Source organism: Hypoxylon trugodes, assembly GCF_022578975.1.
Source record: "Hypoxylon trugodes strain CBS 135444 unplaced genomic scaffold F4822scaffold_5, whole genome shotgun sequence".
Lineage (NCBI taxonomy): Eukaryota > Fungi > Ascomycota > Sordariomycetes > Xylariales > Hypoxylaceae > Hypoxylon > Hypoxylon trugodes.
The window spans coordinates 2,651,882-2,669,794 of NW_026250020.1; the positions used below are offsets into that span (position 1 = coordinate 2,651,882).

Sequence of the window (17,913 nt, forward strand, 5' to 3'; positions counted from 1 at the left end):
TTATTTGCTTCTTTCTCGGTGTTACGTATGGGGCGGCCATGCATGAGGAAGCGCGCAAGATAAACCACCTATCAATTCGGGTATCATTCCCCCTCGACGTCACTCGACGAGACATAATACCCGCAGGTATGGGGGTGTGAAGAGTCGGAACAGGCAAAAGACCGCCTACGGCTCAAAAGGGCTTGGAGCTCCTGTCCCCCGGAAAAGAAGAGGTTGTAGTAGTAAGTACTCGCCTTTTTTGTTGGCACCGTCAGTTATGACAAATGTGAGTCGTATGGTTCACCCGTGCATCAATGTCTGCCGGTACTTGAGTTGAAGTCCAATGGATCATCAGGTTGCCCGTCGTCGCGGTTACTATCCCGTCTATAACGAGGAAGGATATGACAACGGCTAGGACGATAATGTCTGGGAAGGCCCACGCATGGCATATGCAAAGTACCTCTAGAGAACGAATTATCGTTAGCCCTTCCGAGAAGACACAGCCACACCCAGCCTGCATATCACGCGACAAGGGATTCGGCAATAAAATAGGCCGGGGGACGGGGAGGGGGACGTGTGCTTGGTCAGTTGTATCAACAAATCATGAAGAGATGGGTATGTGTATGCGTATACAATAGGTAGGTAGGAAATGTATGTAGGTTGATAGGTCGATACATATGTATATGTCGATGCCAGATGCCTTGCATCTCGTCGCTTGTCCTCTCCTTCGTAGTAATCTGGCGTAGGCGCAGCCTTGTCGCCTCGTACGGGGTTAGGCTCCGTAGCTGAGCCTGGCAACTTACCTAGGTAGTACATACCTAGCCTAGGCACATCCATATATGTAGGGTAGGATACCCACATCGCTACGTCGTACATACGTATTTTGTAACGAGTGTATGTCCACAATAGGTAGTTGAAGGAAGTCAAAAGCCGGATCATGACACTATTGGTCTCAATTTAAACTGGGCAGTCCGACAGCCCCGAGTCCGGAGGGCGGGCGCAATGAGTTTAGATTTGGAGATTTGGATTTGGCCAAACTCAAAATTAGGATGCAGCCTTGTAAGGTTGCGTGCAGTCCGGGCTGCATGATATGCATGCCAAGCCCCATGCTTTTGCCTGCTACCAGTATAAATCTACTAACATACTACTACATAAATACAAGTATGTACCTTGCTACTACCTGCCACCCTATCGCGCTAATATGTGCATAAGTTACTAAGTGCGTAACGTGCAGGTGGGCAGCATGTACGTATTATGTAGCTTGCTTATACGGATAATGTATGTCTGCGAAAACCGCACATTCGGATATCGAAGGTATTTCGCACATACATATGTATCTATATACCAATATACTACGTATCTCATGGATGGGTATACGTAAATGAGGGGTTGAGGGGGTTGGGCACGGGGAAGTTGTACCCGAACAGCGAAGCATTTCTCATGCATTCGTTTCCTTATGAGCGTGTGAGCGACCACCGAACCGTACATACCTACATGCCTATGTACCGCTACATAATATCCGTATGCGTATGTATCGCATTGTATAAAGTTTACCATCAAACGTTGTTAACTGCTGGTCGGGGGCGTCGGCGTAACACAAAATTAATTATATTATGCGCCTAATTGAACAGAGAAATATCGACTGGCTAGCCTATTTTCAGTCATAGTTTCCCTCAGCTGAAAAAAAAGTTCTTTCCCCTTAAGTTGGTTTGCTTATTAGCGTCGTGCCAATCACCGAAAATGTTATGGCTTACTTCGTAAGTCTTCTATAACCCATATTGCGTATTACGTAGGCTCTCAAATTTCGCGCCGTCGGATATGTCAAATTGTAGTACTTTGTAGGTCTGGACTCTATGACCTGAACAGCGGCGTAACGACGGACTACTTACAAGTGTCTAGGTACTTTTGTAATTAGTACCTAGGAAAACAGGATATATCTAGCCTAGCTTAAGATCTTGTGCCCTATGCATACTAGCGGAACCCGTCCGCAGCTGGATTATAGTGTAGGTTTAGTTGTTAGTGTACCCGGGCGGCGTTTACTATGCGACCGGATATACCTAGCCAGGCGGGCCAGGCTATGAAATCTAGACCTACATTCTTAGGTGATATTGTTACGATTACTTCTCAGTGTATGTTCACAGCCAAGCAATTGCTCGCAGCATGGAGATGTGTTGGGAATGATCATATATTCCAAGAAACTACTTGTCTTCTAGGCTATTGTAGAATCGTATTTGAGCATCATTCTCTAAAAACCTGCCTAGACAACCTTGGAAGTACAGTACCTTAGCGGGTACCTACAGTAATCGGCTACTTATAACCAACAACATCCTAGATATTAACTGTAACGATCAGCGCATACCCGTATAAATCCACAAAGAGATCATAATCAATATTTTACTATCTATCGTACTACCCACTCTGTAAGTAAATAAGCAACCGGCTTGACTATTGGCCGTAGTACTAGGTAATAAAGCCTTACCGACGTTATGGATAGGGCTCAGGGGACCGCCAATCAAGTGCATGAGATTACAACTAACTAATTCCCATCCAGCGAGATTCCGCCGCGCGGAACAAAACATAAACGGTATGGTAGAAATCGGAGACGTCTCTATTTAGGGAATACATTACCGTGTTGGTCCCCGTATCTTCGTCTCTTCTAAAACCCTCCCTTGACCTGAAATACGACGTGAGAAAAGAGATGAACATTATTCACACACATATGGTTGAGGAAGATATTTAGAATGTTACAAGATGATAACATTCGCCTTGGCTTTTCATCGCCTCCTCTTTACCGCCCAGTTCGGATTTCATGCGATTAGATGATAGGTGTTGAATTGCGGAATATGAAATCATGGAAACCACACTTTCCAAGCCTGTTTCCATCGAAGTCACGGAAGGTTTTGGTTGGTACCTAGGTATTCTCTCATTTTCTGGGTTCCTTCAAATTCATTCATTCATTCATAGCACACAGGGGGGCGGAAGCAGCCGGGCGACCGGAGGATCCACATCTCCCTCAGCCAGTCCTCCTAGATCTTGCATTACCCAAGTGGCAATGAGATCTTCGGCATTTTGACGTCTTAGCGCCTTAATTGCAAGCCAATTCGGCCCTACGCAAGGATATTCGCGAATCATGTCTCAGTCTCGAACGACAATTGCCGTTCGGAGCGAATCAAAGTCACTGCACTGTCACCAATGTGCCTTGCGTCCCGTTGTGCGCGGCTCGCCTGTTGTCTGCCGAGGTGGTACGCCAAAACCTCGCACAGTTTAGATCCCCATTTACGCCTCACTACCAAAGAGCAAAATTTTAAAAAGTGTAACTTTGGTAACCATCTTATCAGACTAGGCGGATGTCCCAGGGGACTCCGAAGTGTTCAGTCACGCAGTCCGTCGTGAAACCGTCAAATCTCAATCCCCCCGGATTGCGGACGTTATTCTTCTTGCCTGTTTACGTATAAGTTAAAAGCTCTAGAACGTCGGCGAACACTGGGTAGAGCGGGACCGATTGCTCCGGGATCCCCGCAAAATAATGTTTCTACTCAAACGAAGCGTCACTTTAGTATCTTGTCCTTTTGAACCTAGCTTGGATCCGTCCGATCCCTTTTTTATAAGATGATCGGATAGGCTGGTGCGGAAAAGGGCGTCAACACTTGACGGAACGGGAAAGATGTCGAATCCCATTATTGGATTTTCGTTGCCCTACCGTAAACTGTAACACAGTTTCAGCGGGACACATCAAAGCCTTGTAGGGTACAGACGTTTTCCTGCGTCATGTACCTGGCAGGCTGGGTTAAGTAGTAAGGCGAGACGCCACGTTGTGTAGCAGATCATCAGAGATTCATTCTCTAGGCGATTTTGTGGCACGTCTTAATATTACCAAGGCCTAGCCACGAGACTAGGAGACGTCAATGAGACGTAGAAACGTGTGTCGTAGGCCAACTAGCCTTCATTAGTGCATTATACGAAGCGCTCTGAGTGGACACCCACATGAAGTTAATTTTATTCATGAAGCAAAAGATGGAAACATTGCGGAACCGACAAGGTCCCGATCTGTAGCCTTGGCGGCTCTTTTGGAATTTGTCCTAGGCATGGCCGGATTGCGACTCTGAAGATGAAGAACTTGGTGATAAAAGTTCGTAGGATCGAGCTCGGGCGAGATAAATTACCCGAATCAGTATTTACCTCTGTACTGTGGGTACCCGGCCTCCCTATTTTTAGTCTCTTTGACTGGCCTCTTCTCATAACAATCAATGTCTCTAAAATGCATTGATGCCAATGCAGACAATTCCCATTGATTGTCTAATCTAAAATAAACATTGGAACTTTCGGTGTCCGTGACGGTTGAATAAGATTGATTTTTGTGTAGGTTGCAATGTGATCTGGTCGGCATCTTGGTCGGAGGGGACGAATCGCATGATATGGTACCTAGTCGAAAGCGCTGGTGAAGAATTGCGGATGGAAGGTCATGCAAAGTTCCCAAGTTTTTGCATCGCCCAGGATATTAACGAACCAGTCAGAGACACTCGCCACTGAGATATCAACTCGGCAACAACGACCGCCGAGTTGAGGGCGCTTAATTCAATGGTATCTATCGGATAATGATATCGGATACTATTTTATTTGCCTAGGTAGTTTGTTGTTTGATGCAGAATGGTCAACTTTGACGTAGCCAGGGTGACATGCAGCGAGTATTGATCAAAGTCATGATTAAAGGGTACTTAATTAGAAGGAGAGTCGTGCCTGTCGCATCCTTTGGTATTCCGTGTGGTTTGTCATGTTGTCGAAAGTTTCTATTGAGACGTGTAGTTATCATCGACTTAAGGCGTAAGAGCTAGATTCAATATATCCAATACTTTAATTTATTTTTATTGTGATACTTGATATACCTAGGTATCGTATTTTAGGTAATGACATGTCGGAAGGAATCAAAGAGGGGCGTAAACCTTGGAAAAGGGGAGACCTGGAAGCTTTAACCATTTCGGTAGGGGCAATAGTTCGCGGGACCAATCAGAACTATTATCTCCTCACTATCGTCCGGGAAGGGCTTGTAGGGCTGAGGGGAAACCTTAACAAACTGAAAATCTGGATTTAAAGTGGCTTTAAGACTTTAAAATTCCAAGGTTCTTACTAGTTCTTAGGTTGTTTTTAAGGCGTACAAGACAAACATCTTGCAGTAGTGTAGTAATGTAGGGTACTTCGATGTCCTCCCGAAGTCTTTCTCGATCACGCGGCAAAGTGGCATGCTTCTCTCTCCATGTACCTCACCTCTACATCTGCAACATCAAGCTAGAAAAAACAAGTGTATGTACGTATGTATGTATGTATGTACGTATGCATCAGCGACTACACATGTTTTTTATGTATTAACTTCGTGTAAGCCTACTGCGTGTCACCCACACATACAGACATATTAACCTACTGTACTTTGATTTGCCGAATCGTAATTGCGCCATGGTGATCTATCCGTCTTAGAGTAAAGTAAGCCGCTGTCAGATTCTGTTTGAGCTCAGCAACAAATGTCCGGCGGTCTACTTATGCTGGCCTGATGCGAAGGTCATAGGTCACATAGATCTTGCTTGATGACAGGATTTCGCATTGGATCCTTGATTCTGTAGGTAAGAACGTTGTGCCTCATCATCTTCTCACAGTACGGTGGAATAAAACGATGTCATTTCCATATGATAGCCCCCCTTTACCCCCGTCGTCGATACCCATCGATACGTAACATGCCGAGTGTGATGTACCGTGGTGGTCTTAGTTTTCAGGTGGGATGTCACAAACATTTGCGGCGGGTATTTTCCCAATGTGGTGTTCGGCAATTTTAGTCATCCAAGCTTCAATAATAGGGAGCTTGTTTGGTTCTGCACACCGATTATGTAACGACGCTACCTAATATCCGGGTATTACTCGTGTATTTCTTCGCCGTAACTCACACTACATACCTAAGCACAGTCCTAAGACGTAAAGACCTAGGGGAGATAGGTTCGCATGAAGGACGCGTTGGTGTTTGGGGCTGATGATTAACATGACGATTGTCGCAAGCAATTGCGATCACTTGGCTAGATTGGGAATTATCCCACACAGTCTATATGCCTATATAAGGCTTTATAAGGCTGAAATCCCCATCTTTAACGACGCCGTCTAATTGATGAGGCTCAATTTGGAGTTATGACCGGCCGCTACCACGTCCCGGTAGTAGTTAACGTGGGATTGTGCTGAGATTTTGGGAAATTACCTTGGTCGGACCGAAGACCGCCTCCCAAGGTCCCCATACGCAATTTGATAGACCACGTTAGGGAGACGGAAAAAACCGAGCACATGGTTGCAAGAGGCAATAAAGCATCTGATTAAGGGATGAAAACTAGACGTATGCAGTATACGTAAACATCGTCCGATGATCACCGTATCGCTATTGTTCTCCGTAACAGTAAGTAACATAATACGCAGCCGTGTAAGTTGTTCAAAGTTGCGCAAATGTACCTACTTACATTGATACAACATATGATAGCCTACAACATCCAAGTACTTGAGTAGTAACACAATGTGTGTGTAGTAGGGTGTTCTGAAAGACAGACCTTTTTTTTTTTTTTTTTGGCACTTTTGTGAGGACCTTCGCGTTTTTCGGGACGTTGCCAGAGACGTCCAAAAGGTGTGCATTTTCTTAAAATGGACTTGTTGGTCAATGTGCTGCTGCAACAGCGGGTAACATGCAGCGCATACCCCTACCTTGTTTCTAGGTCTACAAGTTACGAGGTGTGCGTTGGTGGAAAGACGGCTTTTAGGACATCGACATCATCGATGAGACATCTATTACATACCACGCATACAGATTATAATATTACATATTACCTACATACCCGAAGAAATGTATAACCGATTTGTAAAGGTAAGATATATATAAATTTGAAGTATGCGTACATAACTTATTATCAATGATGTATCACTACGTTACGTACTGTACCTCCTACATGGGGACTTACTCTTCCATATTACCTACACACATGAACACAAGGTAAAAATCGATGGTGTATATATCTATTTTCTATCTGCCTATCAAATTACCTACCTCTTTACAGCATATAGCATATATATATACATCGTTTACACCTTCAATCGTAAAATGTGTAGGTACACCAATTTAACTTCCAGCCCTTTAGTGGAAGGCGGACAGTAAGAGGTGCAGCCCTGTGCCGGTTGAGAAAGTCGCATTCGATCCCACCCACAATGCATAGGAACCTAGGTACGTATTACACATGTATGTACGTACTCATTTTCCCGTAGCAGAGTAAAGGTACTTGGGTACGAAGTGAAAGAGGACATGCACCTGCAGTTGTACACTAAGTGGGTGAATGCATTCAATTCGCGCACACCCCGAGAGTTTACTCCCCCCTGGACGCAACCTCATTTCTCAGGACACACCCCAAAGGTTCACCCCCCTGCGCCCCTTCGCCTTAACCAGTCTTGCAGGGATCTTTCAAGTGTGTACGACAGGCGAGGTACCTAGGTACCTAATGACTAGCCCTAGCAGCGACTTGTTCCCCACTCTGAGAACTACGAAAGCACCCCTGTAAGAAAAGCGCGCTAGTTTAAATCTGAAGAATCCGTGGATCCCTGTCCCTCTCTTGAAGGGCTGAACCACCACCCACGCATAAGTAGGTACTTAGCAAGGTTACAGGGTAGCAAAAATAACAAGGGTACTTACAGTTTAGCAAGGTAGGTAGGCTGGTAGGCTTGTAGGGCGCTTTCTCGTTACGTGAGTGTGTGGGTTATTAGTCTTTTCTTCTGCTCTGATCTAGTTTTAATATGCATAACTCGCCCCTCTCTCAACTCTCTAGGAACCCTTTCAGAAAAAAAGGTTGCGAATGGGTTCTTGCGAGTGCGAGTGTTTGGCCGATTCTCCTCCTGCTGCTATTCCTTACTTCCAACGCCTACTTCGCCGTCCTTCCACTCCCAGCTCGGTCTGAGAAGGAAAAAAAAAGAATTAGTTGCCTCTGCCTACTAATATTCTTCGCCTCGTCCGACTCCTATCAGCCTACGAGAATAGAGAGTTGTAGTAGTGTCAAGCCGTCGACAGAAAGAGAAAGAGCCAAAGAGCAAGGGACAATTGGTCAAGCTCTTCTTATTCGACCGACACGACATATTACTTCTTTCCGAGCAGGTCAGCCGCTTTCCCCAGCTGAACTTGAGAATCGCCGCCATCCTCGTCCCCCGATCTTTTCAGCCCGATTGCTTCATTGAGGCTCCAAATACCTTGTATTTCTTTTGGTTCATTCATAGGGATTATCTCGGTGTATTATCATCGTGTTATTATTATTTATATGTTATTTATTATCACGACGAGTTACGTTTTCCTACTATATTAGAATACCCTCCCACGCTCTTCTGTTTCTCAAGTACGAGCTTTCACAAACCACACCGGCGCTGCCGACACGTATATTTGCCACCACTACCATTATTTCCACGACGTTACGCCTCTTGACTTGGGATCAGATCATTGTCTTGTTCATACGTCTACGAACTCTCCCGCCGCAACGCTATCGCCGTCTTGCCAACTCTGAAAAGTCCATATATGCTCTCTTATCTCGGAAGGGTTTTCGTCTCTTGATTCGACCAGTCGAACATTGCGTTCCGCCCTTTTTCAGCTACTCACCGCTACCGCTAAAGTGTGGCAATATCACCATTGGCTCACAGTGAATAGAGCCGACTCCGTTTCGATTCGGTCACTGGAAGGGGGAACACAATATGGAGATCCCAAGATATGTGTCGAGGGAGCCAGGGGGCACACCGCCAGCCATATACGTCGAGGGTTCGAACCCTTTCGATCACTATGGAGGATCGGGCCGTTCCCACATGCAATCTAGATTCTCGCCGACATTGGCCTCCTCTACTCCCATGCCGATATCCAACAGCCGTCGTCTCGCCGAAGACATTGCGCCTCCACCATTACCTCCCCCCAAATTTGTGCCCGGGCTAGGGCAGCCCCCTAGGCATGACCGCATTCCTTCAATTGATTCGAGCACGAGCTGGGATAGTCGAAGAAACGAAAACGACCGGGCTTATCTTGGTAGGAATAAAAATGAACGCGATCCGATACGACCTCATAGAGACGAAGGGTACCATAGTCTTAACTCCACTATCTCGTCGTTAGGGTATGACTATATGACTTATCATCAGCGATTATACTATTCGAACGGAACACTAACCAAATTTTCAACTCAGATCTCAAGATTCACTTCCTAAGAAGCTGTTCATGTCCCACGACCAATACCAATTCAACAAACCACACACCAACAACGACTATGATAACGCATTAATAAAAAAGCTAGACTCCCGAAGGACCTTTGATAATAAGTCGCCGCCTCGACGGCCCAGCCTTAGTACTTCTGTCAACAACCCGGTTTCCAGTCTGACCACGGCTGACCACCGTTTACATCCTCAACTTACACCACTCTCCCTTCCTATCCGACCAAGCAATAAGTTTGTTATCGACTCCCCGGGTCGTTACACGGACACACCTCTGCAGTCTGCACTCTCACCACGTGGTCCACCATCTTTTTACGGGGCCTCCAGTAGCGAATATCGCTCTCCCATAGAGCCCATTGATATGGACCGGTCGCCCTTTTCGCGGACAAGAAGGAACAACAGTGGCTCGTTACCCGACGATGCAACGGTATCTACGCATAGTAGTTATGATAACAATGGAGACGACACCGATTTTCCTATGGAGGACCGGTCACAGGTAGAGGACTATACATCGCGTTCGGAACATCAAGCTATTGGGCAAAAGAGGCGGGCATCTTCACCGCTTGGCGATGATCTCCCAATGCAGGGTATGCCTGGTTCATGCGACCCATTACGTCGTCGCGAGGGAGCATCGAGAGCGTCGCCGACACCACGTCTCAGCGGCATCCCTTCGGGCTCTATACCCTCTGTTCCGTCTACCACCCGGAGTGGATCCTTTGCTTCCACTGTCTCGCTTGCTACTAATCTTTCAAGTATGAATTCATTTGCCGCGAGATCCCCCGGTGGTTTATCCAGTGGAGGACTTTCCCCTGTTGATGTCGTTTCGAATTCTCCGTATAGCATGCCCAATTCTCTTGGTCACTCGCCACGCACTGCACTTGCGCGTGTGCCGCATCAACGAAATTTGAGCAATGAAACACGGCGTCTTGCGTCGCCACGCAAGGTGAGCGAAGTGTCCAAAGCTGGCATTTCCAAGATACCTGGAGGTTTTTATATGTGTGAATGTTGTCCTAAAAAGCCCAAAAAATTCGAGACACAGGAAGAACTAAGGTGGGTTCTACGACGCATTCACTGTTTTAGCGGTAATACGTAAGATCTTATAGGTTGCTAACGAATGTTGTAGTGCACATGAGGCGGAGAAACAATACGAATGCTCGTTTTGCGGCAATCGTTTCAAAAACAAGAATGAAGCCGAACGCCACCAAAACAGTCTCCACGTTAGGAGACATAGTTGGTCCTGTTCGGCGTTACTCATGTCGAGATATGACCGCGCTTTTCATGAGAGCTCCAATCGGCCAGGAGAGGCCGACACATGTGGTTACTGCGGAGAAGAATTCGAGCGCCACGGCGGAGTTGGGCGTCCACGACAACCAACAGAACAAGATTGGGAAGAACGGTTAAGGCATCTCCAGGAAGTGCATAAGTTTCGTGAGTGTAACTCGAGCAAGAAATTTTACCGGGCAGATCATTTTCGACAACATTTGAAGCACAGCCACGCGGGAACTAGTGGTAAATGGACGAATATGTTGGAAAACGCATGCATGCTCGATGAAGAACCCCCGCAACCAGCGAGATGAGCGAATTGAACGGACTAGCAATGACGGGATTGGGTAGCAATACTGCGCGGGGTTCTCGAGGGAAAATGGGAACCTATGGGTTGGGATGCGCATCACTCAGGGAGATTGATTCGTTGGCTGATGAAGTAGGTGCCCGTTTTGATGCACGACAGCCGGCCTGCAATTGGGCGCTGGGATAGAAGCGGTACAGTCGGAGCAAAGAGTAATCGCGCGCGCCGTGCGCCTGCGAGTCTCACCGCATTCAAGAGCAACATGGTTTGCTTTGCCGATCTCCCGCCTTCCCACGGACTTGAAAAAAATTTCAGTGGTCGGTCGCCGCATGATTTTTGAAGAGAGAAGGTCGATATACTATTACATTTACCTATCCTACGGTAGCCCAAACTGAGAAGGCATTTGGCTCTGTCCACAGTATTCCAGCCAGGGTTCTAGGCTCGACTAAAACGTATTGGGATGTAGTAGGGTGGACTCTACGTTGTTAATGGTTAATTTACGAGAGACAGCTTGCTACCAATGTAGCTGACAGAACACAGTTCCGTTGCAACGGGTATTTGCTGCTTGGCACATATCAGAACGCAGCAAGCAAGTCTTCTCATCAACGTCGACTTTCAAGAACCAACTTGTTACAAGAAACGTCCACAGTTTGTATATCAATAATAAAAAAAAATGATAACTCACTTGTTTGATCCCATGTTTCGTAAACTGAAATTAACGAGTATCGCGCATATGCATCGTATACGGGTGCCTACGAAAGCCAAGAGAGAGCATGGGGTGGTGCCCATGTCTTTTCGGGCGGGGCTTGTAAGCCTATATACATATAAATGCCGGTGCTGACGCTATCCGCAGCGACCTGGATTTCTGTCTGTTGCATCTGCAATCATATGTGGGCGTAATTTCGTCATAAAAGTACGAGAAAATAAATAATCAAAAAACCCTACGTCATAACCTTGAAAATGTCGAGCTCATTGAGTTGAAAGAATACTATGGGTTTTCAATACAAAGGGGGGGTTCAGTATGTACATAGTTGGAGATCTTGAGAAAGACAAGAAAAAAAGCAAGTTGGGTAAAAGAAAAAGAAAAACGAAAGGGGATGCATGTCGTATATCGATTGGACAGAAAGTTGGCAGAAGTAACTGGGATACCGCGGGTAAGTTTGCTGCAAGTCAGCCCATTCATCCCAATTTAATACTTTTAGCGGGTTAGCGCGAAAAACGGGCCTTACACGTCACATGATTCAGCCCTACCGGGAGGGAAGCAGCAAACTCTAAACTGAGATTTGACGTGCGCTTGCACAGCCGCGGGCGCCACATTGTTATCCGACATTAGGCTAGTTCAGGTAGTCCGAGGTTTGGGTATGGATTATGTATACTGGTACACTGAGGGGCCAAAGCTTGTATGGGCCCAGTTTTTCTCATGTGGCACAAAGCTACCCCGATTCCGCCAAAGAAAAGTAGGTAAAATTTCCTAGCATTTGGTTTGCTGCAGCGATGTGGTGGATTTTCACAAATTTTATCTTTTGTGGATAAGCATTTTGTTACTCTTCTACCTTGACTCATTTTCATAACTTGGCTTAAATCTTATAGACGACATTTTATCTGAGCATATATCTTACGAAATTAAAGAAATGTATTATTTCAAACGATACAATTGAAATAATTGAGATACGAAGAAACATCATGTCGTTTTCCAGGGTCCCTGGAGCCGATAATCTTTACGTTGGAGGGTAATCTCGAATTTTCCAATATTGTCTTCCCCACCCCGCATGATTCAACCTTGGCTGGGTAATGAACTGACATAAGCCATAGAGCCTGGGCATTGAACCTTGAGGGACATCGTCAAAAGCTTTACGACCAAAATGTTACGCACGTACTCTCAGTCATTAAGTTCTCCTTCGACAAATGGGGCGAGGAAGCAAAGCGTCTCAAGCATATGAGTATTGATGTAATGGACGATTCAGATACCGATCTACTAGTCTACTTTTCATCTGCAGTACGCTTCATCGAAAATGGGTTATATCCATCGGCCAATGATGAGGACAAAGAAGCGAGTGAAAAACGACAAGCTAGAGATGATGGTACCTCTCCTGGCGGAGTCTATGTGCATTGTGCTATGGGCATATCGCGCTCCGTAACCTGTGTGATTGCTTACTTACTCTACAAATACCCCCACCGCTTTGGAGGCAAGCAGTTTGTTCCTTCGGTGACCTCTGCAGTTCGACGGCGGCAAACTTCTAAGGAAGCTGTACAGAAAGCCCTCGAGTGGGTCCGCGAGGGGCGCGGAGCAGCTTCGCCTAATGACGGCTTCATGCGCCAGCTTGAGATATGGTGGGAGATGGGATGTCCAGCCGAGAGCGATAGCGCTGTGGAGCAACATCCTATATACCAGAAATGGCTATATGAAAGAATGCTTAAAGAATCCCGGGATATACGCCAGGCACCTGAGGCTGAGCAGATCCGTTTCGAAGATGAAGTGGAGCTGGGAGATGAGGCTGCCGAAGCTGAGGCGGATAAGGCAGATGGCAGGGAAGTTCGCTGTAAGAAGTGTAGACGTATCCTTGCGACACCGAAATTCGTCGTGCCGCACACTCCAAATCCTACTGAGCGGCCAGAATCTCCGAATTGCGCTCATGTCTTCATTGAGACTCTCTCCTGGATGCGACCTGCCTTAGAAGGTGGTGCCCTCGAGGGTCGTCTATCCTGCCCAAATGCTAAATGCGGTGCTACGATCGGTCGTTTTGCATGGCAAGGCTTAAGATGTAGTTGTGGAGAGTGGATAGTTCCGGCCTTTTCGCTCAACCGGAGCCGAGTTGATGAGGTAGCTCCGCGTCGTACAGACCCCCCTGCAATCCGATTGCCCCCGGGACGGAACGGCAACTTATAACAGAGTAGAAAAATTTGTTAATGATCGTCATTGTCACCATCATAAGCATTCCTACCCAGCAATTCATCGAGTAAGCCTCCTCTTATATTAACCAAAACAATAATTATAGCATTAGTTCTCACAATAAATTAGGTACTTGGCCCAGAGTGAATACGGCGCAAGCACGAGCCAACAAGATGCTGACATTAAAACTGCCCACTACCCTCCAGTGTCCCCTAAACAGGTATCTTACCTAACCCGCCGCTAATATCTCAAGGGTCGAATTGGACCACAGGGACTTGTCTGCCTTGTTTAACACCATTTTCTCTCCGTACACACCTCCCCCTTCAGCTCTTATGAAAAGAAACTTCGCAAAATGTACCCTCAATCAGATATCACATAGAGCATATCGACCTACCTTCTTACGGCATAATGTCAGACGCACACCACTAACCCTGTCGATTGTACGCTTCAGGTATAGGGCTTACCCCTTTTCGCAAGACACCTGGGGTCGCAACCCTGCTTACCGTCTGATCCTCGAGGGCATTCCCGTTTCCCCCGTGTTACCTGGCGATCTGGTTGACGTTGTTCTGCTTGCTAAACAGCATACTTGCTGACGCTATCTTCACCCGTGGCGCTTTACCCGAGTCAATCCCATGTATCAGACGCCGCCAGTCGGGGCGCTTTGAAAAGTCCCAAAGTAAGCGAGTTGATCAATCCGCCTTTCTTTATCCCGTCAGATACATAGGCAATCGGGATTAGCCTGTTACCTCGCAAAGCTCTATTTGGCGGCATGCGCTTCCCCGAGATGAGATCACCATGATTGCGACCTGTCAGCCCTTCCCGCAAAAAGAAACTGTCGGTGTGCAAAGGTGGGATGTTTTCAATCACCGATACCTATCTTATCCCCTGACCTCTCTTCGCAACAGAAATATCGCATCGCGGCGGGCGCATTTCGGTTTCGTTAATTATTTTTTCGGTCCTAGGACAACGGGTGTCTGAATAAACGGAGCTAAATAGAGGCGGAAATTACTAACGCCCAGACACCATTATTCTTTGGCTCAGCAAATCAGTCTATTCTCAATAGATTAGCAAAATCTGCCTCGGATAGTTATCGTATCAGGCTCAAATTATCGCATTTTGCTGTGAATTAAACTGCGCCGCTCGTCAAGCTCTACCACTGAGCCTCCGCAACTAGATCCTTGACCCAAGCTCCCCACGAAACCACGTCAACTACTTGCAGTAGCTGATGACAAAGAGGTCAGCGCTGCTGACAGAGCAAAGTCTCGTTACGTTATCAAATCTAGTCAACCACGATAATAATGTATTTTTCTCCACAGATCAAGCTTGCTTGCTCTCAGCGTCTCGACGCCGGTTTCACCTGGAAAATCCACGCGTTCCCATTGGATCTTATTCAGATCTTCGATCTCTCAGACAAAAGCACCGCGCAGGCAGGGTAATCTTAGATTAGATAACAAGCACGAGCACGCAAGAAAAAAAAGAAAAAAAGAACATTGAAGGAAATGTACTAGAAGAATTATGTAAAATCCGTTCCCCATTCTTGGGAAATAACAATTTTCACTGTTGGATCTACATACGTAGGTACGTCGCGCCACTAAGAAAAAAAAGGCTCCTTTCATGCAGGAACATGACAGGGCCCAGGTAACGCTCTCCCTTTACTGTGTACATCCATCGCTCTTTTCGCATTGGTTGGTGACATGTCAATATTACAAGCAAGGAGGCGGTGCGTCTCTGTTACATACCTAGTACCTAGGGGGAGCCCTAGGGGTTAACCGGTCTGGCGGGTTTTCTTTCGGAGCTGTTGCCTGCGCAGGGAGACAGAAGAAGAAAAAAATAATTGGGGAAATTCTTGGAACTTTTGCGGATTTTGTTCAGTTGCAGTTGCTTCTCGGCCGGGCAGGTGAAGGGACATTGCATCGTAGGTGGATTAGGGCTTGACTGACAGGCCTTGAGAAATGAGGATTCTCAGGGTCTGAAAGTGTGTTGGTAACGCTTTTTCCCGATCGACTAGATAGCTTTTATTATCACGATGCTACGTAAAGTGGGATGAAGAATTGGCAAGGGGGCGCAACATCGAAAGCAACAACCAGAAAAAAAGCTTGTCGAAGCTTGTGTGGAGTATTTTCGGCGTCCTATAGTTGACCTGCTATTGATGGATATTTCTTGTCTTTTTGTAAAGATATTGGTGTTGGTAACGGCCTTGTTTTCCTTATATGAACTGGTGTCGGCGACATGAAATGTGCTGTGCCTCCCCCATCAAATTGGTCGTCGTCATTATCCATGTGAAGTCGCCGCCGAATTAAGCTATATTCTAGGCCCCTTTCTTTACCCTATGCATCCCACTTACCTAGTAACCCTAGTCTTATTCTAACCCTAGGATCGTATCTACATCCATACCTGCCTCCTACCTCACTCTTACATATCTACCCGGGGTATAGATGCACCTGTGTGTATCAGGTACACGGGAGAAACCCTGGGTGAAGTTGCTTTTTTGTTGGTTTTACTGACTCGCAGGACGGCCCGTTTCTTAACCCCGTTCCCCGTGCGTGCGTTCGTACCACAAATGACGAAGAGGCGGCCGGTTATATGCTTGTCACTCAAGTAGGAAGCAAAACGCCGGGTTGGATTCAAGGTCTAGATGGATATACGTCTGTATAACCTTCTTGGCACATCTGTCGTCGCTGCAAGTTGGCGTTGTCATTGAAAGAAGGACTCGGGGGCCAAGACCGGAAAGCTTCGCCAGGGCAAGGCTGCGGCCTGCTTCCCCCGCTCTCTCCAGGTAGGTCAAGTTACCTAGATAGGTACCTAGGTATGTAGGTCTATATGTACGTAAGTCGATACGTAGTAATTTAGATGATATGCAGTCAGCAGTTAACCATCAACAAACGCGTATCGGCACCTGCTATCACAAATTAACATTACCACTACCACCATCCGCGGAGTAGCACAGCAGGAAGGTTAGTTAGGTGGTAGAGGCAAGTAGGAGGCACGGACTTCGAGATGAGGCGCGGGATTACATAGGTCTGGCGTAACGTACATGTTTCAGTTGAGGGGACTTGCGAGTTAGCACGACGAGAATTCCCGGGGGCTTGAGTGGCTTGAAATGCGATGTGGGAGTTGGGGGATGGACGATGGATATGCGCGCTTTTGGAAATCCGTTAGAAGGAAGGATCGAGATGCAGGTGTGACGGGTAGGGGACCGCGGCCAGCCCGGCAGAGGGTAGAATACCTGAAGAGGCCTGTATTATAGGCGGGACTATGCATGTAAGTAGCATCTGTATGTCGGGTATCTACTTACCCAGGTAGGAAGCAGGTTCGTTGCTTGGCTTTGCTTCTTTCTAGCTGCTGTGACAGCCACCCCTTGAGAGAAGTTCCCTGCTTCCCGTGACTGCGAAAACCCCAGGATCAGATCATCGAATGAGCATTGTCTGAGAAAGATGGCGTACGGGTCGATCAATCGTTAATGATTATAATAGGTATAATGTATGTATGTTGGGGGTCAAGTGCATATTGCATACCCTGATTCCTCGGCTCAAAGCAGAAATCCCCCTCTCTCTTTCTTATTGACGCTATTATCGTTAGTTGGTTGGCTGAGCATTGCGATAGGATACCCAAAGTCAGAATTCGGGGATTTTGGGGTTGGATATGATTTGCGGTCTTTGTGAGGCTTACCAAAGCCCGATAGACGATACGCACCTATGAACTACTACCTGTGTATCTATGCACACCACCCAACGATCGATAAGTTCGTCTAGCACACACACAATGGTAATAACATGACACTAGTTGTAAGTAGCCGTGCGGCGCATGCACGAACGCGGCGACGGCTGGCAGTATAAAGCGAGCAAACCAAATTTGATATTACGTCCGAAGGGCCACCGAGAGTGGGAATACGACCGAGCCGATCTCATGTGATATTTTTCTCCTGTCGGCCGTACCTCCTCGGCCGGGACGTTGGTTCTCGGTGTGATCAGTCCTCAAAAATGGGGGTCAAAAAGGTCTAGTAAAAAATGAAAAAATTTAAGCCCCCTTAGATACATATCTAGGTACATATAATAGTAAGCTGAGATTTAATTGTTACTTTCCTGGGCTTAAGATCGGATTGGTTCGGCTGGTTCATGAGGATCTTGAAAGATCTGACTTCGGATGACCCGCGCCTTTCCCCCTTTTTGGGGGTTATGTAGGTATGCTAAGTCCGAACTATATAAGCAGAATGACGAAAAGATAGAAAAATCAATAA

The 17,913-nt window shown here is 46.6% G+C and overlaps 3 protein-coding genes across 3 annotated transcripts; all 3 read left to right on the plus strand.

The window, feature by feature from the left end:
* Nucleotides 1-7,712: 7,712 nt before the first annotated feature.
* On the plus strand, nt 7,713-8,496 carry F4822DRAFT_263589 (uncharacterized protein). Its single transcript, XM_051454612.1, has 2 exons — nt 7,713-8,407; nt 8,467-8,496. The coding sequence occupies exon 1, from the start codon at nt 7,780-7,782 to the stop codon at nt 8,212-8,214; it is 435 nt and encodes a 144-aa protein (XP_051314733.1). The 5' UTR covers nt 7,713-7,779; the 3' UTR covers nt 8,215-8,407; nt 8,467-8,496.
* Nucleotides 8,497-9,088: 592 nt separating this feature from the next.
* On the plus strand, nt 9,089-10,844 carry F4822DRAFT_263607 (uncharacterized protein). Its single transcript, XM_051454613.1, has 2 exons — nt 9,089-10,269; nt 10,343-10,844. The coding sequence occupies exons 1-2, from the start codon at nt 9,227-9,229 to the stop codon at nt 10,794-10,796; spliced, it is 1,497 nt and encodes a 498-aa protein (XP_051314734.1). The 5' UTR covers nt 9,089-9,226; the 3' UTR covers nt 10,797-10,844.
* Nucleotides 10,845-12,285: 1,441 nt separating this feature from the next.
* F4822DRAFT_404515 (dual specificity protein phosphatase 12) lies at nt 12,286-13,828 on the plus strand. The gene is made up of 2 exons (XM_051458208.1): nt 12,286-12,516; nt 12,599-13,828. The coding sequence occupies exons 1-2, from the start codon at nt 12,470-12,472 to the stop codon at nt 13,671-13,673; spliced, it is 1,122 nt and encodes a 373-aa protein (XP_051314735.1). The 5' UTR covers nt 12,286-12,469; the 3' UTR covers nt 13,674-13,828.
* The last annotated feature ends 4,085 nt before the right edge of the window (nt 13,829-17,913 follow it).